Genomic DNA, 26,624 nt, shown 5'->3' with positions numbered 1-26,624 from the left:
CGCTTATTACAGGTTTAACATTTACAGGTGCCCGGACTGAATTATCAATTATTAAAAAGGTATCATCATACAACACGTGGCTGTGGTGAGTGTAAACAGCAGCATCTTCACATAAAAAAAAACCCTAATTGAGAAACCGCGTCGTAATTTTGACTACGTTTACACAATCATCCAACTCAATTACCTACTCATTTCTCACCGTGTAAATATTTTATTAAAAGCAATGATAAACAGCTAAAAACAAAGAAAAAGAAAAATAGGACAGTAAAACTTACAGTGCCGTGTAAGTTATCAGTAAAAAGAAAAATCTTAAATATTTAATTAAAAGCAATAGTAAAAAGAAAAGTCTTCAGTCCTGACCTGTAAAACAATAATGATTATTATCGCAATATAATTTTCCTCAATAACAATATAATAAAATGTTCAATACATCGTCAAGAAATATTTGGTTTAATTCATTTGAATCACAAACAAATTAGCACTTTCTACTAAAATATTTATTTTGTTGAGGAAAAGGGACTGAAAAAAGATTTAGTTATCATATTTGTTGAAAAAGACTTCTACCTCAGATTTGTTTGGCATCGAGTGTTTGTCACATTCTGACCATTAAGAAAAGTTTAACCACATAATTAACAAACTGGTTTCTTCAACTTTCACTCAGGAGCAAAAATCTGCCTGTAAACTTGAAAGATATAACAATTTGACATTATCGTGATAATTATCGATATCGAATGATATGAAATGTTTTTATCGTGATAAACATTTTTGGCCGTATCTCCCAGACTTGTTAGGAGATACGTTCAGTGATAGTTTGGGTCTTTTTATGGGATTATTCGATGCCAATAAGAAAATTAACATCACATCCTAACATCTGGAACAACAACTAAAAAAAAATACAGACAGCTGATTGATTTCAGAGGGAGAGTCCAGTCAAAGGTCAGTGGATGGAAGCTGGACAACAGACATGACAGGCAGCAAGCTACAGGTATTTCACCACCGCCTGAAAAAAACAAAACCAGAGCGCCGGTTCTCTTCCAAGCTGAGCCGGCTAATCATCAGCCAGACTGCAGCGATAAGTTTGATAATGTCTAAACTCACTGCTGCCTGAACAACAAAGTCAGACTGTTTTACTCACATTTTAATAACCGAATTCCTCCATATGGAAACCAAAGACGACAGCACACTAGCGAATCGTCGTCTAATGCAACACGATCTCCATGTATCCGACAAAATAAACCTTTTAACGAATGCTGAACGAGCGTTAGCTGCAGCCCTACTGATATGAGGTGCTACAGTTTTTGCAGCTGAACTTGAAGACCTGCAGTCTCTGTGTGAATGCAGCATGAGTGAAAAAGGTTTGCTGCAGAGATCTCAAACACTGACATTAAACTATTGGCTTTGGATGTCCTGGCAAGAGGTCTGCTGGAAGAACATACAGGCCTGGGCTGAGCCACAGTGCATCAGGCTGCGATGTACATGTACAAACACTGACAGGGGATAAAGTATGAAAGTGGTAATCCTGCGTCCACGTGTAATTACTTATACTACAAGTTCTACTAACACTCTAAGAAGTGAACTGCATTACTGTATACTTCCTTTTGCAGGAGAGAGACAAGAAAAACCGAAGCAAAAGGAAACCAAACACTAACAACGTATCACAGTATGTAAACAGAGACGCTGCTGACGCACAAACAGAACCTCTTAATAAATGAAAATGAGGTTTCTGTGGACATGAATATAGATCCAGGCTGTTAAAGATTCACTCTGACAGATGCAGCTGGATCAAAGACTTACCTATGATTCAAATCAAGGCGGCTTGAAGATGCAAATCAAAGAGAGAAATGTCTCACTAATGCAATCAACTCATGCGCTATCATCTCAATTAAAGCGATTTTCTTTCCACACCAAAACGCAACATCAGAGTTTGATCTACTCGGAGGACGAATGCAACCAACCAGAGTGCATCTTCAGATTCAAATTACTTTCCTCTACATTAAAAGAACATCTTTCTGTGCATCTAATAAAAGCTCAGTCTCATCCAACACAAGGAAACACGCGCAGAGAGAGAGACGTGAGGTAAACACACTGAGGTGAAAGGGACAGGTGCATCCTGGAGATCTGAAAACGACAACAGGTTTCTTATTGTGGTCTGGCAGAGTCAGCAGACACACAGCTCATGGAAGCACTAAAGGTACATGCAGTAAAGTCTCAACGCTCGTGTTTTCAGATTCAGTGTCTTACAATATCTGTCCATATCCATCATCAGTGATGTACAAACGTCCATATATCTGCTTTTCTTGGGCGGCCCAGGTATATTTGGCCTATTTTAGCATTTTGCAGAGAAACACAGGAGAGAGATCTTATCTGGTATAACGTTACAAGACGCAGACATATTTTAAGAGCACGGACTAAATAACGCGACAGTGAACACACCAGTGCAGACCAATCATTTCGATTGATAGGATACGTCATTAACAAGCGTATGTGTAGTTACAAAAAACATACAGAATGTGTCTCTAAAATAAACAGAGAGCAGCATAATTAACTTTTCCCTCACAGTGACAAAAACTGTCTTAAAGTCGGTCTTACCTTTGGACTGGCTTCCTTATTGCAGAGGGCATTTGTGCGTGCTGAAAGTGTCGCCCTTGTAAAACGATTCCTTGTGAAGGTGCAGGACTGATGATGAAATAGTTAGCTCTGCTGGACATGGGGGAGGATGTTGCTACTGTGAGAGGGACCTCGCTGCAGGAGAGCAAGAGAACAGTCAAACACTGAGTCAACGTAAAGACAGTCGCTTCACACTGACGTAAACCAGAAAATACAGCGAATTAAAACGTGTAGGTACAAGCTAACTTTACCTGGTACGGGAACGTGCTTATGTTATCTTAAAGGGTTAAAAAGCTTTTGCAGTTGATTATCTACACAAAAAATTACAAGTTTTTAAATTTTAAAGCTCTTATCGATTTCCTTTCATTTTTATTGAAAGAAATTTTATTCTATTAATTAATTAACCAATGATTTATTCTGATTGTTGACTTTAGAAGACCTTAAGTTTATATTGTATTTATCAATTTCTATAAAATTCTGCCAGTAAAAAAAAAAAAAAAAAAAAAAAAGCAGAACAAAAACACTTCATTTCAGAATTTGTATTAAAACATCCAGATAAAAATGCAGTTTTATTATTGTTCTATTCTGTGGTGAACACAGTCAGGAAATAGCAGCAACTGAAATGAAACATGATTCTTCTCACACAATTTCTGAACTAAAAGCAGAACTTATTTTAAATTCACCACAGTGTTTTCATTTCCAAACCGTATTCCAGACCGTGACACCAGCAGAGTTTAAATAAACAGGATATCAAATACTGTACCCGAGCCTTTTAGGTGCCAGCTTGCTCAGAGGCCTCATGTGATTATTTTGCCGGTTTTCATACGTTCTCAAAGAATCGGAGGAGGTGAAGTGCCTAAGAGAGGGAGACTGGGGAGATGGCGCACACATGAATAAAAAGGGTCATCGGTTAAAAAGGAAACAAGACTGAAAGTCTACAGCCACGCTAATACCACAAGCCACAAGTCACGTGTGTTCAATAGATCGGCAATTTTAAACCCTGCTTCCGTCAGTGTCGTCATACATGCAGACATTTGTGGCGGAAACAAGTCAAAGCAATAAAACAGTCAGTGGATTTCACGTCACCACCGTGTTTTGTTTTTTAAAAAATATTTTTTAAACCATTACACTGAGGCTTTAGCGACAGAGGTCACACACCTCTGGAGCAACTCGGGGTTAAGCGTCCTGCTGGGGGACACATTGGTGGATGTGCATAGTATTTTCCAGCCACAAGCAACGACGTAATTCCAAGAGCATCACAATGTAAAGAGCTTCATTATTTCCGGTTTCTTGAAAGGTTTCCTATTTGGTGCTACTTATAAAGTAAACCCAGTTGCTCCTGTTAGCATGTTATTATAAAGTTGAGTATGAAACTTTTGGCCTGTTACAGTTGGTTAGCTTAGTAAAATACTAACATCTGTGTTCATTTTACTGTTGTCAGCATGATAACACTCATAGTCAAATGTAAAGCTGCAATGATTAATAGAATAATCACTTACTTGTCCACTCTTAAATGAAATCACCAACTATTTTGCTAAATCGACTTGAGTCATCTGTGTAAGAAAAATGATTTCAGCTTCTTAAATATGAATATTTTCTAGTTTCTTTCCTCCTCTAAGACACTAAACTGAATATCTTTGGGTTGTGGAGAAAACATTCAAGGACGTCATGTTGGGCTTTTTAACAATTTTCTGACATTTTATAGACCAAACAACTAATTGTTTAATCAGCAAAATAATCGACAGATTAATTGACAACAATAATCGTTAGTTGCAGTCCTAGTCAAATGTGTGCGGCTGATATGTATTGTTCATTGTATGCATGTTAACATTTACGTTAGGTTAACCTTGAAGTAGAGCTGAGGTTAACAAGAATCCAGGCTTTAGTTTCAGAGGTATCCGGTCATGGAAGGATGTGTTGGACAGGTTGACCTCTTGGTGGCACTAAATAAAAGTTCATGCGATCACCAAAGACACCGGGATTCACCCTCTGGAGATCATGCATCTAACAAATGTCACAGGAGTTTGCAACTGAGCAAAAACAAAACATGTTCATGAACTGGTTAAATTCATCTGACATAAATCTGTGAGAGGCCAACATGCCGCGCCCACTCCCAATTCCCCAGCAAAAATAGCAGCGGCTCCCGGGAACTCCTGCAGGGCCCCAGCAGTATTAGCTCACGGACTGCCGGTGTCCTTTGGGCGCCACTGCACTGCAGCGCCAGGCGCCAGCCAGCGTTTGTCATTGATGGCACTGTCTGCAGGGCTGATCGGTGCGCCCCGCGGCCCTCTGGGAGTCAACAGAGTTGAGAGTCAGAAGACAAGAGGGAGAGAGGAGAGAGCTCAGGGAGAACGGTTTACCTTTTTCTCCTCGGGGGAGGTCGGCTTCTGCCTGTCCATCTCCTCCACGCTCACCACGCTCGCACTGAGAGGAAACGGGAAAAAAGGACATAATGCTGAGACTCGTGTGTGAGAAAACACGTCTACTCAGCATATCTGGTAATGTCTATATGTCAGTGTGTGGATCAGTGTGAGCATAAAATGACGCGTCTGCACAGTAAATAGGGAATAAAGTGGATTCTAGGGTTTGACCGATATTGATGCCATTCTTTGAAGTCAATAGTTATAACACTGAACGTAAAAACAGCTGATATTAAACTCAACATTTCCACATTTTCAAATAAAAAAAACACAAGATACAGATTTTGTGTCCCTTAGGCCTTCACTCACTGGGGTGGACGGATTATTAGAAGTGGAATCAACACTTATCTTAAAAACAAATTATATGCATTAGATTTCAGCATCATCAAAATAAGTGATTGATATTTCAATGATTGATATTTCTATATTTCAGAGGGAAATATTGTACCATTTACTCCGCTACATTTGTTTGATCACTTAAGTTACTCTGTAGTATTAATACAAATTATAATAATAAAAACAAATTATCAAGTATTATTGGTTGATCCAAGACTTTGATCCCGAGAGGTAAATTCACAAGATACCCAATATTATATAAAAGTAATTAAAACAAGCTTCACATTTACCAGCTGCAACATTAAAGTGATCAGTGAACAGTCTGGGTGATTATGATTGATTAACTTGATGCAGACTCTGTCAGGTAAAACGTTTTGACTAACAAATGAACGTCTGTCGGTATAAAACCTCAGGTACTACAAAGCATTGACCATCATGAGAAACTACAACTCTGTAATGAAACTTGAGGCCAATTTATACTTCTGACTATGTGCCTGGGTGAGCTTTTACATCGGTGCATTGGTGTCTGCGTCGCTCTGCAGTTACACCACAGAAATGCTAGTTGACAGCAGGGTTTCTGTGTTTCACTATGTCGAGGTTCTTCTTCCTCATCGTTGTAGCTGCTACAAACAACGGCGACGGAAAGTGAGCGGATCATGTTGGAGCTGATCGAGGTTGGCCAGTTCCTTTTAGCGGTCTGCGCCGCCGGAAGGTGTAGTTACATTTTTGGGGAGGCAACAGTCAGGCTACGGTGTAGATTTGATGCAGAAGAATAAATTGGCCTATAGGCTGAAAGAGTCATTTCACAGCAAGCAGGTATTTTAGCATATAAACGTTCGTATTACAGACTGACGGATAATTATTAAACAAAAAATGTGATAATCAATTACACGTTTCATTCTTTCATCTACTACCAACATTTCTCTACTTTCTTCTTTCAAAAGTGGGAAAGCTGCTTTTCTGTTTTCTATTTATTGTAAACTGAAGACAAAAAACAAGACTAAAGACTACACCTGGAGCTCTGGGGATTTATTATGCCAACTATTTTACTATTTTCTAAATGACTGTAGGTCTGGGCGATACGGCCAAAAGTGTTGTCACAACAAAATTTCATATTTGATGTCACTAATTATCAGGATAAATTTAAAATCATTGTTTCTTTCAGGTTAAAGGCTGATTTTTGCTCCTGAGTGAAAGTTGAATAAACCAGATGGTTAATCTGTGATTTTAAACTTTTCTTTATGGTCAGAACTTGATGCCAAAAAGAGGACAAATCTGAGGCAGAAAATTCAAAACAATTATGATAAAATCTGATTTCAACAAACATGCACGGGTAAAATTAAGGAAAATCTTTTTTTAAGTCCTTTTTCCTCAACAAAAAAAATGTATTAATAAGAAAAATGAATTGCTGATTTGTTCATGAATCAAATCAATTAATCAAACATTTATTAAAAACATTTTTTATGTTGTTATTGAGGGAAATGATATTGTGATAATCACCATTGTTTTATTTCCCAGCCATAAATGACTGTATAGACTAAATTTTTAGATTAAATGTATAAAAAAAAGTATTAACATAATTCAGGTACAAAAAAAAGCTGCATTTCCCTGCAGGTTTGTGTTCCGATGAGCGATATTTACTGTCAGCCAACATATCGGTCCAACCCTAGCGGATTCCAGTATGTAAAAACAGAGGAGAGGATTTATATGCAGCCCACACAGATCTGTACCGCCGTACTAAAAAGACCAGTGCGTATATAACATCGGGGACGGGAATAGCCTGCTCATCAGCAGAGGTGTCACCGGGGTCTTTTCCTGTATGTGAAGCGAGAGCTGTGTGGTGGGAAAGTGATGCAGTGCTGAAAAACGAGGGCCGGAGAAGTGCTTACTCGTGTCTCCTCTCCTCTTCACTGTCACCAGAGAGAGAAAAGCTCCAGTTGTGCTTGTACTCTCCATCTCGCCTGGCTTCTGACCTATCCAGGGCTTGAATTAAATAATAAACCAGACTCACATCAGTGCAGGGACACAGGACCAAGACACAGCCATCAGCTGAAATGACCATTTAGATGAAGTTCCAGGGCTGATCATTTCAGCTTGATGATGTGAACAACTGGTAACAATTAGCAAAAAAGGGGAACCGCAGGCTCCTTGCTAATTATGCAGATATTCATCTGCAAAAGAATCATTATCTATAAATGACAAAAACACACTCATGTCACTGCAGTAAAGGGCACATTACCCATTCAAGTTCAATTTAAATTTATTTATTCAGCAAACTCAATTACTTAAGTGAGTCTTTTAGTTAATAATACAAAAAATCCCTCTGTAAATAAAGATTATTAAACAACAACATTATGAAATGTGACATGAGTGTAGGTATAAAAGCACTGGACAAGTGTAACATGATGCAGTACTTTTTTTTTTACTTTGATTCAGCGTCCAACATAACATTTTCCCCACACTAGCCCTCTGGGAGAAGACTCAACTAGGGATGCACCGAAATGAAAATTCGTGGCCGAACCCGAAGCCAAATATAATGAAAAACTTTCCCGAATATCAAATACCGAACAATGTTTTTCACATTTTTTTCCCCCCCATTTATTTTGCCAATTCAAAGTCAACAATGTGCTTTTTACTCAGTGTTTCCCACAGGATTTAGAGAGACTATGGTGGGGGGGGGGTCCGAGGCCCGAGAGGGTCCGGTAAAGTAAATTACATGTGTCTATTTACTTTTAATGGAAACATCTGTTTTATACTCTCTGTGAATAGAATCCAATTAATCTTTGCGTAACATGAAGACTTCACAGCCTCTCTTCAGAACTCTCACACTGCAACACTTGTCATTGTAAAAAGAGAAAATGGCAGGATAAAGTCGCTAACCTGCCTGTCAGCTCGCACTGGGCAGTTTCAGTTACCATAAAAGGCTTGCATACGTGTGCACTCCAAATTTACGCGCGGACGGCTTAATCGCCGTCTCAGAACCAAGTGACAGAAACACTCGAAAGCAGGTTAGACCTTTTGTTGCCTTTTCTAAGAAGTCAGCCACAGATGGAGTGGATGTGCCAGGAGACAATTCAGCAGAACGGCGTCTGCAAACGGCGTTTTTTGCATCTTTCTCGGACACTTTGAAATGCTTCCACACATGTCAACGTAAAATTTAACCCCGAAAGTGCTTTGTTTTCCTATTTTCGGGCCGATTCATTTCCGTGGCCAAACATTCGGAGCATCCCTATTCATATAACATAAAGTCTAATCCAGAAGTTCTTTTGTAGGGCTGCTTAACATCATCAGACCATGTCCATCTGCAGCTAATGCAAGGTTTAGATACAGTCCACAACAATGACAAAACGTGTTGGTTCAGTACGGACTTATAAAATATCCCGCTTCAATGCTCCTTTAGAGCGTGCACATGTGTGGTGATTACTTTGGTAATCTGACCCGGGGGTGAGAGTCAAATGGTTATTGGTTCGCTAAAATAAAAACACCACTTGATTCCACTAGTGCCAAAAGAGCTGACATAGAAAGTCAAGGTGTTTTTGTGGTCAAAATTATTGTGAGGCGATCTGGTTTCGTTTGGCTCAACATGAAGAGGAAGACATCAACAGTGGGGTGTTTTATTCACATTACAAGGTAAACTTTGACTTTGTTTGTTACTTTTTTCTGAAACTCTGAGAGAAACATATTCAGAGCTTATGAGCTCTTTCAGTTTCAGTGTTTCCAACATACAGAACTCTCTTTTTTGGGACGGCTCACACGTTTTGAAACCATCCAATGACATTTCTGCATCTTGACTTTATATTTATCCTTCTCGAGAGTCTGCCAGGAAATTTACTTCAAAAAAGTGTGGATTGATTGCAGTTTCTATGAGGAGTGCCAATCAAACTGTGGAGGGATAAAGTTGATCTATCAGCTGACTGTGGATCCACGCGGAGAAGTCGTCCACCTTCTAACAGTGTGAACAAACCCGCACTATAGACTGAAGGAGGAACATGTCCGAGGAGAATCATTAAACAAATCAGCAAATCAGACGATAAAGTGCTTTAAAACTGAGCTCTGGCACTGAAAATTGCAGTAAAGTCCAATTATTTTTTCCTACTACAAAGAGCATATTAATACATCGTGTATATGTTAAATAGCACGAATAATTCAAAAAGTACATTTTATGACTCATTTATCAGCTTCTGGGAAACTTTTTTTAGGTTAAAACACGACACCTCGCTAGATAAACAGCACGCAGAGCAGGTTGTACTAAAAAAAATAAAAATTACATTAATCCTGCAGTTTTATGATATAAAATAGTTTAACAAATCCAAGACCTGCTGGCTGTGTTTTGGTCTTTGTTCTGTTTAATTAGTTTTTTTTTGTGTTTTTGGTTGAATAGATGATTATTGTAACTGATTTTTATTAGAGGAAAACAAATATTTAAAGCATGGTGCACACCGCACTACTTTCTCTAATCAGGAGCTAGCTTGTCAATAAAAACGCCTTTTGCGCTTTACTTGCATGTGTCAGATTTCAGACAGCCAAAAATCATATAATGCTCTTATAAAGCTGTGAGAAACCCTCAAATAAATAGCAGGAATTGTGTTTTAAGAGTGATTTTATTCCTGTAATCTCTTTTTCCTTGCTCAGCTCTGTGCACAGTACAATTCAATTGGATGTCTATTGTCTTAGTTTTAGAGAAACAAATAAACGAAAGATGTTTTTTGGATTAATCCAGGCAGAGTAAATTGTCTGAAGTTATTATTAAGAGTTAAGACCATACTTGTTTGGAGACAGTTACTGCTGCTGTCCACTTTATTTTTGTTTATTTAAATGTCGTCAAAGAGTAAAGAAAAGACAAAATAAAAGTTTATATATTGCAACGACACAAACTGTTACTGCCAACAATGTTGTTTACGCACAAGTCTTTCACATCTATTGGTGATGATGGTGTTGTGAAGGTTGCACAAGTTACAGTTCTCCCACAATACCCTGGTTTCCTACTCCCCCCCCCCAGAATCAACTGAAATTTGTAAAGCAGATATGCAAACAACAGCCAATAACAAAACACTGAGCAGAGGGATTTCCTTCTTTAAACTGCAGACACATAACCCCTGGAGCCAATACTTTATTTTGATGACGTATTCTCTGCCTCATTCAGTCCTGTTGTTTTAAAACATACTGAACCCACTGACCTCACAAGCTTCCCCTACATCCTGGTGTTATTGCACGTTATCCATCTGGCTGCAGGCTCAGCAGGTGCACACCAGTTAAACCTCAATCTCTTCAGTTACATGTCTGTCATACATACATTTGGCTAAACTACAGGCCTTAAAAGCTGCTGCTGCTGCTTCTTCTTCTTCTGCCTCCCCCACAAACCAAATCCTGAGCGTCCCATCTCCCTCCCGGCCTCGTACGTAATGCTTCTGGCTTCCCTGTGCAGCTGCAGAAGTGGATTAGCAGACGCTGAAGAGATGCGACTAGGAGCAGAACAGTCTGAACATTTACCGTTTCAGGGCTTTTAAAAATGACAAGAAAAATAATCTTCTACAATCATATATTAGATTATGATCCCAGAGCTCTGCTGCTGCAGGTGGCTCAGTAATCGCGTTCAAATCCTGCACGCGCCTAATTACAAGTCAACTCCCAAATCTGTGAGATTCATGCTTTGGTCAATTTTCCAGAATCACAACCAAATGCCCCGATAATGTTGATGAAGGGACATTTAGGTTCCAGCTGAGCGTTAGTCCAATCATTCATTCTGTCTGTAACAGTAGAGCATTTACTGCAGGACAAATCCAAATGCCACAACTGCACACACACGATTTATCCAAACAGACCGGAATGAGTGTTGCTTGTGCAGCTGAAAGAGAGATTTGAGTCTCACATGACGTTCAAATCCCAACAGTTTGTACTCACTCACACCTGCACTCCAGCACCAGAGGAAACGTAGCTCACACATATATTAAACATGCAGGTAATGCACCAAAAACACGGCTCCTAATACAAACCTGGGGCACGTTACATGTTGTGACTTCTTCTGGGCGTTGCCTTGGCTCAGCAGTTAGGACACTAACAATGAACCACAAGGTCCACAGTTCAAATCCAGCTGAGGAGCTTTTTTGCATCTCTCCACCATTTCTATTTTCCTAAAAGCATTATTAACTACCCTGTTCTTTTGCTAATTAAAAACACACCAAACTAGCAACCAGCAAACTGAGCATGCGAAAGCCCTGTACGACTTGCAAATGCATGTGCGACTTGCGAGCGGCGAAACGTGTGGGGAAACGTGAATATTGCGCTTGCGCAGCGACTGGGAGGGAAGACTTCCTTCTCCACCTTATTATAGTGTTTATTCGCTAATTTAATCTGCTCCCTTTCCCTTCAGTTTCCCCACACTCGCACACACCTACACTTCTTGTCTCTTACTACAAACACACCTGGTTGCGATTCCGTATGTGAAGGAGGCGTGTTGACAAAATAGCCTATGAACCAACATGGTAGCTAACTAATAGTATCTGCGCTGGTGTGTTCACAGTTGCTTTACTTGGTCAGAGCTTGTGAAATATTCACCATGAATGATAACAACTCTTTCTGCGAAATGCTAATGGATCGCCAAATATACCTGGGCGGCCCGCCAAAGAAAAGAAGAAACACTGCCAACCTGTGGCGAGGTAGGTGCCGTTTTACATAAGGCTACTTGCTGAACCTCAAATACAAAGTGAAAAGTGTCCGACGCACTGGGTGTAAAAATCATCATATTTATAATATTGTTAACTTTTTCTCTCATTAGATAGTTCAGAATATAATTAAAATATTTCCTAATTTAGATGATGTTCCAGTTCGGCTGGTTGTTGACTTGAGAGCACTTCTCATTGGGGAACTTTTGCTTCTCTTTTAAAAGGTTAATCCTGGCATTATTCTATATTTCTCTTCTTTACAAATAATCCCACAAAAAGACCATAACCAGCAATGTGTTGGTTCGTCTCTCTTTCTGATGTCCTGTCCGTGGCTCTCAGCTCAAACCTTTAAAAGCATTTCACAAATAAATACCTTTTTTAGAGTCATTTCCTAAAACAGCTGTTCACTGTAGTTTTTAAACAAAACAGGAGGAAATAGTGCATTTGTCTGGGACTATTTTCAGCAGCGGATGAATTTACATTCGGCGCTCCAGCTAGGATTTCAGGCAAGCGGGACGGTGTATGTGTGACTGAGTCAGAATATGGTGTGTTTAAATAGTTTTTGGACAACAATAGAGCTCTGCTGCATCTCAGGCCTGAGCCTTTGAATAAAAAGTGAGGTTAACAAATTTTACACGTCAAAGTAAGGTATTGTTTTAGTCCTCAGATACGGTCTTAAACTACATATTTAAAAACACCACACAGGCTTAACGTTACTTCTTTAACATTTAAAACAGATCTGCTTTGTGAGGAGACGTTGGGGGCTTGATGCTGCCATTGAGCAAGGCAGTAATGACACAATCAGTCAGCTCTTTTATCTGAGAGGAGGCAGGCGAGCCTCTCTCTCTCTCTCTCTCTAAAGAGCTTTTAAATACGGTTTTAATTATATTTATTCATTCAAAAAAATGTATTTCCTCTAAGAATAAAGTGTGAACTATCAGAACAAGTGAATACCGCCACGAGAAATGTTATTAAACACTGGGAATATTTGCTGTTTACAGTTATTTATTATTTATGTCAGCTAGCTGATACTTGATGCTAGCAAAGTTAGCAGGCTAGCTTGGAGGCTAACAGCAGCCGGCTTTGCGTCGGGACACGTTTTAATATAATTTTACGTTTATTAGTAAAGTGTTTGTGTGTTTTACTGTGTTGTATAAGCGTTAGTTGTCAGCTAACCGCCTGGCAGGAAGGCCTGCCTCAGCTAAAAGCTACACCCAGCTCCCACATTGCTGCTAACGGCTGCGCTAATGGTGCTAGCTCAGGCTTCCAAGTCCAGATTCAGTTTTAAAAAATAAATCCACCGGATCGGACAGCCAAGACGGTTTTCCCTGTCCTTTCCCCCCGCTAGCTGAGGTTGTTCCGGCAGTAAACATTATGAGGATAACGTTAGCCACCTAGCCCCCACCCCCCACCAAGCACATATTCTGCACCGATGATTATGTGTTGACACCGGGGGACCCGACATCTGCCTCGGCGGGCAGGAATCCGAGCACCGTGTGCGGGTAAAATGGCTGCCGGCCGAGCGGAGTGTCACAGCTTACCTTCAAGGAAAAAGCTTCTGTTGTGGGCCATGTTTTGTTTTTTTTTTACTCCATGATCCTGCTCAGATGAAAGTGTAGCTCTGCAGCTCGGCAGTACGATCAGACTGCCTGGCTCAACGTCAGCCGCAGAAATCTGCCATGCTACCGGAAGCAACAGCCTCGCTTCAAAATAAAAGTTTATATTCTCAATGATGTGACAACAGAAAATATCCAGAATCAGTAGAAGTGCTAAAAGTACCACACTGTGACAAATCCTCTTTTACAAGTAAAGGCTCTGCTTTGACAAATGTTAGTTAAGTAAAATTATGTGAGTGTAATCAGACAAATGCTTTTGATGTGGAAGACCTGGGTTCGATTCCAGCTGCAACATCCGCCAGTGTGTCCTCCAGCAAAACACTTAACCGCTCCAGAGGCATGCAACCTGGATAAAATAGTCAGCTAAATGAGTAATTATTAGCATTATAATCAGGAAAATGTAGAGATGAGACATGAGAGTCTGAGTTATTGGGGGTCCAGGCCTTGTTAAGGAGGCCAGCTGCAGACGGGAAGAAGCTGTTCTTGTAGCAGGAGGTTTTGGTCCTGATGGACCGCAGTCTGAAATGGTTTTTGTCCAGGGTGTGAGGGTTTGGCCACAGTCTTCTCTGCAGAGCGAATGATGCGCTGCAGCCTGCCCTCGTCCCTGGCGGTGGCAGCAGCGTACCAGATGGTGATGGAGGAGGTGTAGAAGTGCACCTACTGAACTTCTGCTTCAGAAAGGTTATCCTGCTGGGATTTCTTGGTGAGGGAGCTGAACATCAGCACTTGAGGGCTCAAAAGTACTCAAAGCTTTACAGTACTGTTGTCCCGTAAGGTGGCTGATGAACTGTTCACTATTCATTCTCTTTACTTACATTTATTTATTGTTTGTTTATCATAATCAGAAAGAGCTTTATTGCCAAGTAGTATTTTACACGTATGAGGAATTTGCTATGCTGATTAGGAGCTAGACATAAGCATAAACATATACGTAGCTGATATAAACAAATAAAAACATGGAATAAACACATGTGCAAGTCATAAAAGAATATAACAGAACTATTTTTAAAAGAAAAATAAAACAATGTGACAGTTATTTACATGTGCATCACTCCGGCTTTGTGCTGTGCAGATTTGCATTTATATAAATAAATATAATATTGACAAATATAAAAGGATAATGAGGAATATGTTCAATATTGCAGTATATTTACTACTCTTTTATTTTGAAGGTTATATCCGGATGTCCAACGTTCTCATTTCAGTGAAAATGTACCTACACAGTTCTGCGCTCTGAGTTTGTATATGTCAACTTTTTATTCTGACAGCTATTAATCCCAGTGTGAAAGGCACTATGTCAGTGTCTGCAGGGATATTAATAAAATATTAATAAACTTCACTGTAGCAGATTTTTTTTTTTTTAAAGCGACAGAAAGTAAAATAAGCTCATTGTAATGTCATTTCTGAGGAATAATGAGACCATTGTCAGGAAAATAAATATTACAAGAGATTAAAAAAAAAAAAAAAAGAAAAACTCAAACATAACTTGTAAATCACAACAGGAAAATGTTTCTTTGTTTTTTATTTGGCAATTCAACTATCAATGAAGAGACGATGATAACAGCTAGATGGCGATGTTCCTCATTAAAATAACATTAATAACCACCATCAGTATCATGATGTCACTGCTCTCTGCACTGAGTTTATACTGACCGTAATGCATGTTACAGTTATTTTAAACTCCTGCATGTTTGCCATAATGTTGTAGATTATGTGTAAATAAGTAAATGTACTGCACCATTATTATTTCAGACACATGTTTTGACATGTTTTGTTATCATCAGATGATATTGTGGAGGGAGATTGTTTGTTATTACATGTTCTGTGGCTTCAACTAACAATTAATATTATAATATGTTGATTATTTTATAATTTTAATTAATCAATTACTCATTCAGAGCCTAAGGTGACGACCTTAAGAGATTTAATTTAAAATGATATGAAACAGAAAATCAGCACTTTGTTTGACCCATTTTTCTTTGCTTAATCATTTATTTTATCGACTTAAAACATTGTTGGGGATTTATCTTTATTTTTTTCTGCACAAAGTCAATAAATGAAGAACTTTAGTCATTCTATAATTGATTGAAGAAGTGTTGTGCAAATATCACAGTATAATTCTTGAGAATATCAGAGGCAACATATCAAAGATTAAAGAAAACGCTTTCCCCCGTAAATGACGACTTTTGTCCTTTTCACATTTTGTGCACAGAACATAACAGACAAGGTACAAAGTGTTAATCAAACAGAAAGTTTTAGAGGTGCTGCTCGGTGTATATTTGATCTTTTGGTTGGAGCCAGGCTGGCTGTTTCCCTCTGCTTCCAGTCTTTATGCTAAGCGAAGCTAATAGCCTCCTGACTCTGGCTCAGTTCTTAACACACTGACATAAGATTGGTTTCAATCTCATCTAACTCTTGGAAAGAAAGCATATTTCCCGAAATGTTAACCATCTCCCTAACACTTAAGACTTTATATAAGATAACAAAGTTACCAAACGAGGCGGTTATATCCTCAGCTCCCATTTTTTAATTCAGAGTGAAATGTGCAGAGTTGCTGGAGTAGCTCATTAGAGTGAACTGAGTCATGGCCTTCCCCTCCGTTAATGCACTGCGATGATTATCACCCGGCAGTTCTCTCATTCATCTGCAGTCCCTCCAGAGACGCAAATTAATGGAGAATTACAGATAAAGCATGAACGGTGGCAGAGGCTTGGTGACTGTGTGAGTGCAGGAGGAAGTCTGGGTGTGGTGAATGAGTGAGTGATGACAATTGTTATTATTATCAAATATTATTCCCGTGTTGCTCTGGGGGTCGTTCGGTCCACATCTTTGGTTCGGACTGAAATATCAACAATTGCTATTGGACACTCATGTTGCACAGAGGATGCGTGATATTGATGTTGGTGACTTGCAGGTAAAAATAAATCACTTCTCCTGTCAAATATCTCATACTTTTCTGCATGCACTGGAACAAATTTTGGTACAGATATCCATGATATCAAGATGAAGAATCCTCTGGACTTTCATGATCCTCTGATTTTCCCTCTAGCGCCACCATGAGGTTGTCTTTTTTTTGTTCTTTATTGCAATATCCCATGCACCAACTTTTGGATGGTTTGAAATTTGGTTCACCACATTCATGGTTCCCGGTGGTCCTCTGAGTTTTCTCCTTTTAGCCTACCATCATCTGGTCAACATTTTATTTTATTTAATATTTGGTTTATGGCAGACGCTTTTATTCAAAGCGACTTACATTTAAGGAACAACAAACGAGCATCAATAAAGTAAGCAATACGTGCAAAAGACATGGATGTAAACCGATTTCACTCTGGGGCGTTTGCTGAAATGACGATGCTGCTGTTCTTCTTGGAAGCACAGTCTCAGACATGTTCCAGGATGAAATATAATTCAGAGGTGATCCTGTACATTTTACATTTATTCAATGAGCTGACGCTTTTATCCAAAGCGACTTACTTTCCACTGTCAGAGGTCGCACGCCTCTGGAGAAACTAGGGGTTGAGTGTCTTGATCAGGGACACATTGGTGGATGGGTGACAGTGGGGGGGGATTGAACCCGGGTCTCTCACACCAAAGGCAGGCATCTTATCCTTTGCCACCCTGTAGTGTCAACATCAGGTCAAAATGTTTTATTTGTCTCTAATTCTACAAACACAGGATTGAATACTTTGGTTAATGACTCCATTCCCATCATCCTCAGCTGTACTGTACCGTGTTTTGTGCTAATTAGCAAATGTTAGCATGCCGACACACTAAACCAACACAATGAACGTGGTAAACATTATACCTGTAAAACACTCCAGGATTATCTATGTGAGGATGTCAGCATGCTGGTGTTTTTCCTGCATGCAGCTTTACGCCTGAATAATCTTTTCTTTACTTGAAGACATTACATGGCATTGAAGGGCATGTCTTAGATTTCTAAACATTGGTTTTAATAACAGAATTGGACGTGAGCTGCAACGATTAGTCAATTTATCGATTAGTTGTCAACTATTAAATATAGAAACAAACAGCAAAATGTTTCTGTTTCCAGCTTCTTAAATGTGAATATTTTCTGGTTTATTTCCTCTTATATATGACAGTAAATTGAATATCTTTCGGTTGTGGACAAAACAAGACATTTGCGGATGTTATTTAGGGCTTTGGGCAACACTGATTGGACTGACTGATTGGGATACGCATTGCTGCTCAGCCTGACAGTTTGGTGTGGTAGTAACTTGTCAATCAGCTTGTAGCCCCGCCCTAAAGCCTCCCCTGCTTCCTGGTCTCTGTTCCTCTAAATGGGACCATGATTTACTAAATGAACATCATGCTGTGTTGAAGAAGACTTGAAACTAGCGACTGAGATCAGAAACTCATCAGGAAAGTGTTTACTGAGGGAATAAATCAGCTGACAAGTAGAAACATTGTCTCATAGACTTCTATGCAATCACTCTTCCTTCTGCAGCTGGTGGAGTTGCCCCCTGCTGGCCGTTAGAAAGAATTCAGGGTTAAGGCTGTTCAGCACTGGCTTCACTTTTCATGGTTGAGTCAGGTTGCCCCTTGGTTTGGAGGGGAGCTCTTCACAAAATGTTTTACCGTTTCTAAACGTGTTCATGTTTGAGATCAGGATCAGCATCTGAGCATCGACTGGTGGGTGATAACTGCTTGTAAACTCTCCTTCCTGACCCCGTCTGTGAGCTCAAGTCACTGTAACACAAAGCAAAGCAGTTAATAGAAAACATATTGGCAAAAATGTATATGTGCACACAGTGTCAAACTGATTTAATTAATTGCCTTATTTTGTTGCAGAACAATAAAAGAAAAGAAAAAACAAGTACTGCAAAAATTAAGAATTCACAGAAAATAGAAACATTTAAAAGAAAAAAATACAGTATATTTTAGACTACTGAAAGTAGTAGATGTAGATAAATGTAATAAAAACAATTTAAAATACAGCATTTATCGAACTATTTAAAAAAATACATTTATGTTTAATATGACTGTGACTTTAATATTAATGTGACTCCATCAGAGAAAAAATGGACGACTTGACCCTTTTGAAACATCACCTTGTCTTTCGCTGACCTCCTGTCAGCACGTGGGTGTGTGAACCTCCAACAACTGGTTTTATTTCTTGGAACGAGCCTTCACACAGCAACATCACGTCTGTGATCGAACATTTCCAGGCAGCAGTAAAAACTCTGGAGGACAAGATGACCTCCAAAAATCTGTGAGTCGTCTTGGCCTGAATACTTTGTTTTATGAACTGCTGCGATTTATTTTTTTACTGTGTTTATTCATAAAAACATCTTTATGCTCGGTAAATCACCGCAGGAGTGACACATTAACACCAAGCATTGATGAGATGATGCTTTAGTGTCAGCTGTGTTGTGTCTGCTGAAGCTGGACGTCGCACTTTCTAACAGCACGCAGCTCAAATTCTCACAGTTTCTCATTTATAACACCCGACGCCGACTCGCCTTTATTAGGAACAAATGTTCTTGTATTTACAGCCGTGAATAAATCACTTTGTGTTTGAAAAGGCTCGCCTGGCCCTCGCCCGCTCCAGCTTCGCTAAAAACTGCTGAGACAGTCAGGAGAGCAGGTCCAAGTGGGTTTTTTTGTGTGAAAACAATGAATAAAGAGAAAATTTGTGAGCGCCCACACCCATTCATTTACATAGCTGAATCAATGCCACAAAATCTGACTCACATTTACAGGCCGACTGCTGACAATACTAAACTTTATCAATGATCATATATTCATCCTCCTGGGCTCTTTTTGTTTGCACTGATTAAGACTCTCACCCAATCAAGCACAACTCTTTTATGGCACATGCAGAATTACCTCTCAGACTTTGGACATATACACAATGACACCATATTCTGCTTTAATTGTATATTTTATACTTACTTTTATTGTTTTTTATTGTTTCTTTTACTCTTTACGCTACATTCACCTGTGCTGCTGTGCCAATGTGAATTTCCCCTACAGGAATCAATAAAGGGAACATCTTAGTTCCCTTTATTGATTCCTAATATTTAACACTTTAAACTCAAATATTTGCCTTTAGCAGATCCTTAAAATGTGTCTTTTATTCATTTGTTTGAGGCCTGAAACGTTTTTGTTGTTGTCTTGAATAGAAAGAATAATGTTTGTTTGAATAATTTGAATCAAAGTTGTTCCTGGAAACAGAAGTTTTGTCACAGTTGGTCCACGGTCCTACTAAACCTAACAAGTTTGACAAAAAGAAAAAGGGAGCAAACCCTGTCCACTGAGGAAGACCACGAGAAGAGCGAGCGTCCTCCTGTTCTTCTTCTCTTAACGTCAGCATCACGGGACACTTTCTGCTTTGGAGTGCAGATTGTTATTCTTATTCAAGCTCATTATTGTCACCGTGAACTTATTGTCCTGTTTTCCAGCGCTCACCTACACTACGGGGTTACACTTTCTTTCTGAGCACCTTTTTCCTTCTTATGTTTGACATGAAACAGTTTCATTCCCTCACTATGCGGTTTTCACAGCTTTAAAGGTTGTTTAAACTCTTCTTCTTCTACAATGGCTGGCAGTCTGTTTTGTGTGATCTTGTAGAAGCTCTTTGTTAAAGCTGCATGATGTTTACATTAAGGGAATTATTCAAACTCAAGACACGATTGTTTTGGCTGCATCGTTCCACTAAATGGAAATATTCTGCATGTCTTGTGTCTCATTTCACGCACATTTACCCAAAATCACATATTTGGTATCTTTGGAAACGTTTTTTAAATTAAAAATATACAAACTATATTTGGCATCACCGCATGATTTTATAATGACTGACAGGTGAAGAATTTTCACGCTTTTGGACATTTTCAGTATTTTACAAAACGTCTGACTGGCTGTCTTGATTTGAAATTAAACATTTCTAACCAGTCTCTGCTATTAAAAATACATTTAGAGGATTGTGCCTCCATTGGATGTCATTTTGCATTTAAAACCAACTTAATTTGATTTAAAATAATTTCCCCAAACTTCAGCCTAACATTAGGAGTGCGAATTTAACTCATGAGGCCCTCTACAGGAAAAAGGACAGCTGGCTTGTCTTCGGAGGCTCAAACGTTATCAAACAGGGCAAGCGGGTGAGGAAGGCCAGCTCAGCGGTGGGGATGTGACTGGACAGTGTAGAGACAGTGGCTGAGAGGAAGATGAGAATGAAGCTGAAAGCCATCATGGACGACCTTTCTCATGCTCTCTATGCTGAGCTGCAGCTCAGGAGCTCCTTCAGCCGCAGACTCATCCAGCCCTGAGCCTCAAAGTGCTTCGGACAATCAGCCATCAGACGCCACAGCACCCAACATCTCCCATCTCCACTGACAGACTTTATTATATTTGACTGTATTATGATTGTACATACTTAAAATGATAACATGCTAACTGAATCCACAGTACTTTTATTATATTTTGTTCTTCTTTCTTTACATTCCTCTGTGCCAACTTGAATTTCCCCTACAGGGGATTAATAAAGTTATATCTTATCTTCTTTGGTATCTTAGGAAACTTTGGAATCTCTTCTGGAATTTAAAATAAGCTTCTGTGGGTTTAAACTATATTTGGTGGCACAGCATGATTTTGTAATGCCTGACTCATCGGCAGGTCAAGTAAGTTTATAAATCTGACATCTTGATCCAAAAACGAAACATTTTCTAACCAGTCCTCTGATTTAGAGGATTGTGCAGCCTTGAGTGTTTGTTCGGCTGCACCGCTGGATTGAATTTTTTATTTAAAACAAACATTATTTGATTTAAAATCATTTCCCCAAACTCCATCTTGACATATTTGACTCTTTGGGACCTCCACTAGAATTAAAAGTTAAGGTTTGTTCCTCTGAGACATAGAAAACAACCCGCTAAACCAAAGTAAACCTATAACACTAACTAAACTAATCCAAACCTCATCAAACCAACACAAGCTGAGCCAAGCCAAGCCCCTGGCTGTGAGCAGGAGGAGGAGTGGTCAGGCTGCTGGACTGGCCGACTGTGCAGCTGTTGGGGTTTGTTAAAGCCTCAGTCAGTCCGTTGGTTCAGCTGCTAACACAGACTGAGAGCACAGGTTAAATATAGAGCAGACTCTAAGAGGCTGAACATCTCCTGTGGCCCGAGAGAAGAACTGATTTTATTTAAGCTGGAAGAAGGAATCAGTTCTAACTCTTCTTCTTCTTCTCTCTCGCCCTGTGAGCTCGCAGACCAAACTTGGAGAGGACGAAGCGTCGCGGCTCTCTCTGTTCACTGTGCCTCCAACTGAGGCTGAGAAGAAGAAACCAAAGAAGAACAGTGAAGGAAGATAATGACAGTGATGTTGTGAGTGCTGTCAGTGAACTCATCACGGGGGACTCAGATCATTTTGGGACTGAACAGCTGGGAGCGCTGAGACCAGGTAAGACAAAGTGAGTTTGATGTCATCACTAACAGGTGTCTGTTTTCTCTGCGGTCTTAAATTCAAATTTCCCTTGTAGATATGTGAGACTTATGTAGTTTTTACAGAATTAGTTTTTATTATTTGAGCATAAAAGTCTTTACTTGACCCTGGAAACAGAAGTTTGACAGAAAAATAATAGAACTTTATATCAGTTTAATCAAGTTATAAGAACCCATCATCCTAACGCTGACTTTGACAAATGTTTCTAAAAAGTTTGGACTTTAGTTGATAGAAAAACAAACTATTGAATAAAAAAACTAAAAGTTCGAATACATTCGATCAACAATGCATACATGAAAGTAAAATGCCTCTCAAACTGTTTAAATATCATATTAAATAAATCAATTTGACCGCACTTATTTATTTAAGTTCTGAGGTGATTTATCTTTTTCTTTTAAAATTATGTTAATGACAGTAATTTTAATAAATTAAAGTGAAAATACTAAATATGATCTGATAACAATTTTTGTTTCATAGTTTTTTTTTTTTTTTGATTAAATACTTTTGGCTTTCTGGACTTTGGTCAGAAAAAGTATTGCAAGCATTGGAAGAATCAGTACTGATATGCAGACAGAATGACCCTTTTCAGCATTAAAGTATGATATATTATATGACATTATTTGGCTGTGGAGCTCATGTTGAGCTGCATATATTGTTGGGTAGTTTAATTTACTTAATATAGTTTTTAAAAATAGTAATCTGTCATATAAATATAGCGGAGGAAACAAATGCTGTGGCATAAAAACAGCACTAGTTATGTTTCACCACTGGGACACAGTGAACTTGTCTGTTTCTGTATTTATTTATGTTGCTTGGTGATTCGCCCTGAGGTATATTTTTGTGAAACATACTTAATAAACTTGGATTTAATATGACGTGACAAAACAATTAGTTGTCACAAAACCCTCCCCAGACCTCAGGCAACACGAGTTCAACATGTGGCAATTAATTTGTATTAATTTGATTAATCGTGTACAGGGCCCCCAAGTTAAAGTCTCGTTTGCAGGACTTTTAAGCACTGAAGTTTATTTTTATTATTTTACTCTACATGATACATATTCCTCTGTAAATAAATTGTGCAAACTAACTACTGTGTGGTCAATAGAGCCCAACAGATCTGGTCTTGGTCACTGTCATTATTATCATAAATACATGTCTATTTAAAATGTCATTTTTCTTCTTATCTCACTAAATTGACCGCTAAATTCGGAGAAGGAAAAACTTTTAACAAGGAAGGAAAAGGGACAAACCTCAGGAAGAGCCACAGATGATCCAGGAACAGAGTAGACAGCAGCAGAGTTACAATATGGAGAAACAGAATGACTATTTTCAGTAAATTCAACATAATATTAAGTAAATCTGAAGTGAAATACGTTGTAATAAAGTAGTTAGGAGTTACTGGAATGAAGTTGAGTCATGAATGGAGCGGCTGTGAATCAGTGAGTTATTACCCCCCCCACTCACAGCACAGTAAGTGCTTGTTACAGGAAGCCATACATTAGAAGGCATTAATTTAATAGATCTTTTACCAGAGTACTTAAGCTCTGCTCCCTGGGGGACGAGCTGCACTTACTGATGTGTGGCTGCAGAATTTAAAAACAGAGAGGAGCTTAAAAAACAGAAGCAACATATACAGCTCCATGCAAAGTAACGGCGACTTCTTTAAAGCCACACTGCTGGTGACAATGTCAGCCTGTCTGTCAGTCCACATCCTTCGTCCAGACTGAAATATCCCAACAACTACTGGATGGATTGATCTGAAATTATGTACAGATATTTATGGCACAAGAGGGAGGCATTCTGGATTTTGCACATGAGGAAAAAGACAAACACATTTCTGTCTTTTAGATTAGAATTGTTCACCGTAAACAGGATTTCTTTGTTTAGTTTAGTTTCTGGATGTTTTAACTTCAAATGTAGATGATGATTAACATTCAACCTTTTTACTTACTGTGAAAGGTGAAAGGTTGATTTATACTAGATAAACCAAGAGCAATTTTTGAAGAGAAAGGCAACTGTAAAATAATTTATCAATCACATGATGTGTTGCATATAAGGAACCTGAAATAGCCTCAGGTAGCAGGTGAATAAAGCTGAGTGGTGTAAAAATTGTGCAGCGTGTGTCCCCAGAGGATGAATCCTACAGACTTTCATCCAGCGGCAACATCTAGATGACATTTTAGGTTGTCTTCAAAATGATTTGATGTTTGGCTCCAACAAGTCCTCCAAATTAAATGACAAAATACCAACTTAGCTGACTGATCTAATCAAATGTCTTTGCTTTCAAAAACCTTTCCAAACCACTTTTGAAAATAAATCCAGCTTATGATGTGACAAAGTTAAACCTTAAAAGTGCTTCTTTTTGCCACCGACAGGCTCAGACTGTTATACCAGGTGCCTGACAGCATCACGGAAAGGATCCCAGTGGCCTCTGGTCTCAAAGTCTGGCGTTTTGTTGACCTATCAATCCACCCCGACCTCTTTACTTGAACATATAGATCTGTCATTGTTGGGCATTTGTTGAAACCCTTCTGATGCTGCTGTTTTTCTTGGGAGGAGAGTTTTCTCGGGTTTAGTAACAAAAAGGAAGATCATGTAAAATATTCAAAGCAAAGAGATTAGCACTCATTTTCCACAAGTTAGTCTTTGTGTTCCATGTTAGACCTTTAGTGAATTATCTCGGGACAGTCAGGACAGTCTGTTACCCTCCAGGCGACAGGCTGGGCCTGCACTTCTAGTAAAACGTGGAAAATGTGCCCCATCTGATCTATGTTGAATCCACACAATAAAGAGTGGGGCTCTTTGGCTCGACCTCCTCTGTGTTATCCTACCCAGCATGCTTTGCCCTGCCCAGATCTCATGGGACCTTTCTCTCCATTAATAGCTTTTTCCCGCACTGTTTTCATTGCAAGTTCTTTTGAACCATTTTTTTTCTGACTCAGATATGTGGAATGGACAGCACCAATCATTCATTTTCATTTCATTTACAGAGATATTACATTTTTTATTTGGAGTTGGCCAAATACAAAAGCTGGCCTGTCTGTCGGCAGGATATATCAAGCTGAAATTTATCAATATGTTTCTGTAAAGTTTGATGAAAACAAGGGGCCGATGATTAGGTTTTGGTGATGATCCAGATCTGGGAATTCAACCAATTGTTACGCATCATTAAGGGAAGCTGCTGAAATGGTCAAAATATAAATTTTACTTAAAGTATAAACAGAAACACACTTTATCATGCATGGATAGTTGTTTAATCGGCTTATTCAACACTTTAGCCTGAAGAAAGTTATCTCTCAGATGCTGGTATTTATATAACCAGAGAAAGTTTTCTTTCCTTTGGTGACCCCCTGACATTTTGTTTCATTCGTAGGCCATCTGTCTCTTCAGGACACATCCATAATCTTTACCCCACCCAAGTGTAACTACGTCAGTAACTACGCCCTCTGTGGAGGAAACTACTCACAGGGTCTTCAGCCCTGTGGTAATGGATGAGTGACACTGCTGTTGAGACTGTAAAGACGTGAATAACGTTAGTCTCGCTCGTTGATAGATTTGACTAAATCATTAACAGTGTTAGTTGATGGATAGTTAAACCACGACGTCACCCATTGGTTTGTTTTTCGAAGCCTGAAGTTTGGCTATTTAGGCCGTCGCCATCTTGTTTTTTTGGAACCAGAAGTGACCATATTTGGACCAGAGGGTGGAGCTGGGGAGGGACAATTATTTTTATGCCTGACAGGTCGCTTTGGTACGTGACGTGTCAATCAGCTTGTAGCCCCGCCCTAAAGCCTCCCCTGCTTCCTGGTCTCTGTTCCTCTAAATGGGACCATAATTTACTAAATGAACATCACGCTGTGTTGAAGAAGACTTGAAACTAGCGACTGAGACCATAAACTCATCAGGAAAGTGTTTACTGAGGGAATAAATCTGCTGAGAAGTAGAAACATTTGCTCATAGACTTCTATATATGCAGCCAGTGGAGTCGCCCCCTGCTGGTCATTACAAAGATTGCAGGTTTAAGGCTCTCGTCAGACCCAGAGGCTATGTCCAATTCTTTTCTTGCAGGTTGAGCAGGAAAACCAAGATGAATGCAGTCAGATTTGTGATCTGCATACATGTGGCTGTGTGAAGTGTATTAAATCTTAGCTGGATGAGACACTTGAAATGACACGTGATGCGTGTTCAGACCCACGCAGGCCCTTTGGGTCGACCCTCTAATGGTCTCGATGGTTAACCTGAAGAATAAAAATGATGGAACCAGAATGGAAAGAAAAAGCATTTATGCTGGTCAAACGAAAACTAAAAAGTCGTCCTACCACGAGCCTCCAGAAGGGCTTGAGTGCTCCTTGTCTTATTTCTCCAAGTTTCTGAAGTCTAATAGGGGAATGAACTGAAATATTTCCCAAAAATATTCCCATATTTGGTGATTTGATGAATGCCGTCTAACATGTTGCTTCATTATCTCCCACAGGGGTTCAGTTGGGTTGAGATCTGATAACTGCCATATTTAGTCATATTAAGAA

The 26,624-nt window shown here is 39.2% G+C and overlaps 2 protein-coding genes across 2 annotated transcripts in view; one reads left to right on the top strand and one right to left on the bottom strand.

Moving 5' to 3' along the window:
* senp6a (SUMO specific peptidase 6a) overlaps window positions 1-13,713 on the bottom strand; it is a 31,329-nt gene extending 17,616 nt beyond the window's left edge. The window contains 5 exon segments of the mRNA XM_038726659.1: window positions 2,590-2,742; window positions 3,371-3,477; window positions 4,968-5,031; window positions 7,253-7,346; window positions 13,567-13,713. Of these exon segments, the coding sequence (XP_038582587.1) occupies window positions 2,590-2,742; window positions 3,371-3,477; window positions 4,968-5,031; window positions 7,253-7,346; window positions 13,567-13,597 (449 nt within the window). The 5' untranslated portion in view covers window positions 13,598-13,713.
* Window positions 13,714-21,689: 7,976 nt separating this feature from the next.
* The window catches only part of LOC119909137 (filamin-A-interacting protein 1-like), a 43,897-nt gene continuing 38,962 nt past the window's right edge, over window positions 21,690-26,624 (top strand). Inside the window, 1 exon segment of the mRNA XM_038727217.1 lies at window positions 21,690-22,056. The gene's annotated coding sequence lies outside the window, so the exon portion shown is untranslated.

Source organism: Micropterus salmoides, unplaced genomic scaffold, assembly GCF_014851395.1.
Source record: "Micropterus salmoides isolate LMB-PRFRI ecotype aquatic unplaced genomic scaffold, ASM1485139v1 Ms_hic_scaffold_18, whole genome shotgun sequence".
In the NCBI taxonomy this organism is placed as follows: Eukaryota; Metazoa; Chordata; class Actinopteri; order Centrarchiformes; family Centrarchidae; genus Micropterus; species Micropterus salmoides.
The sequence above is the reverse complement of the archived record's forward strand: the minus strand, read 5'-3'. Positions and strand labels throughout refer to the sequence as shown.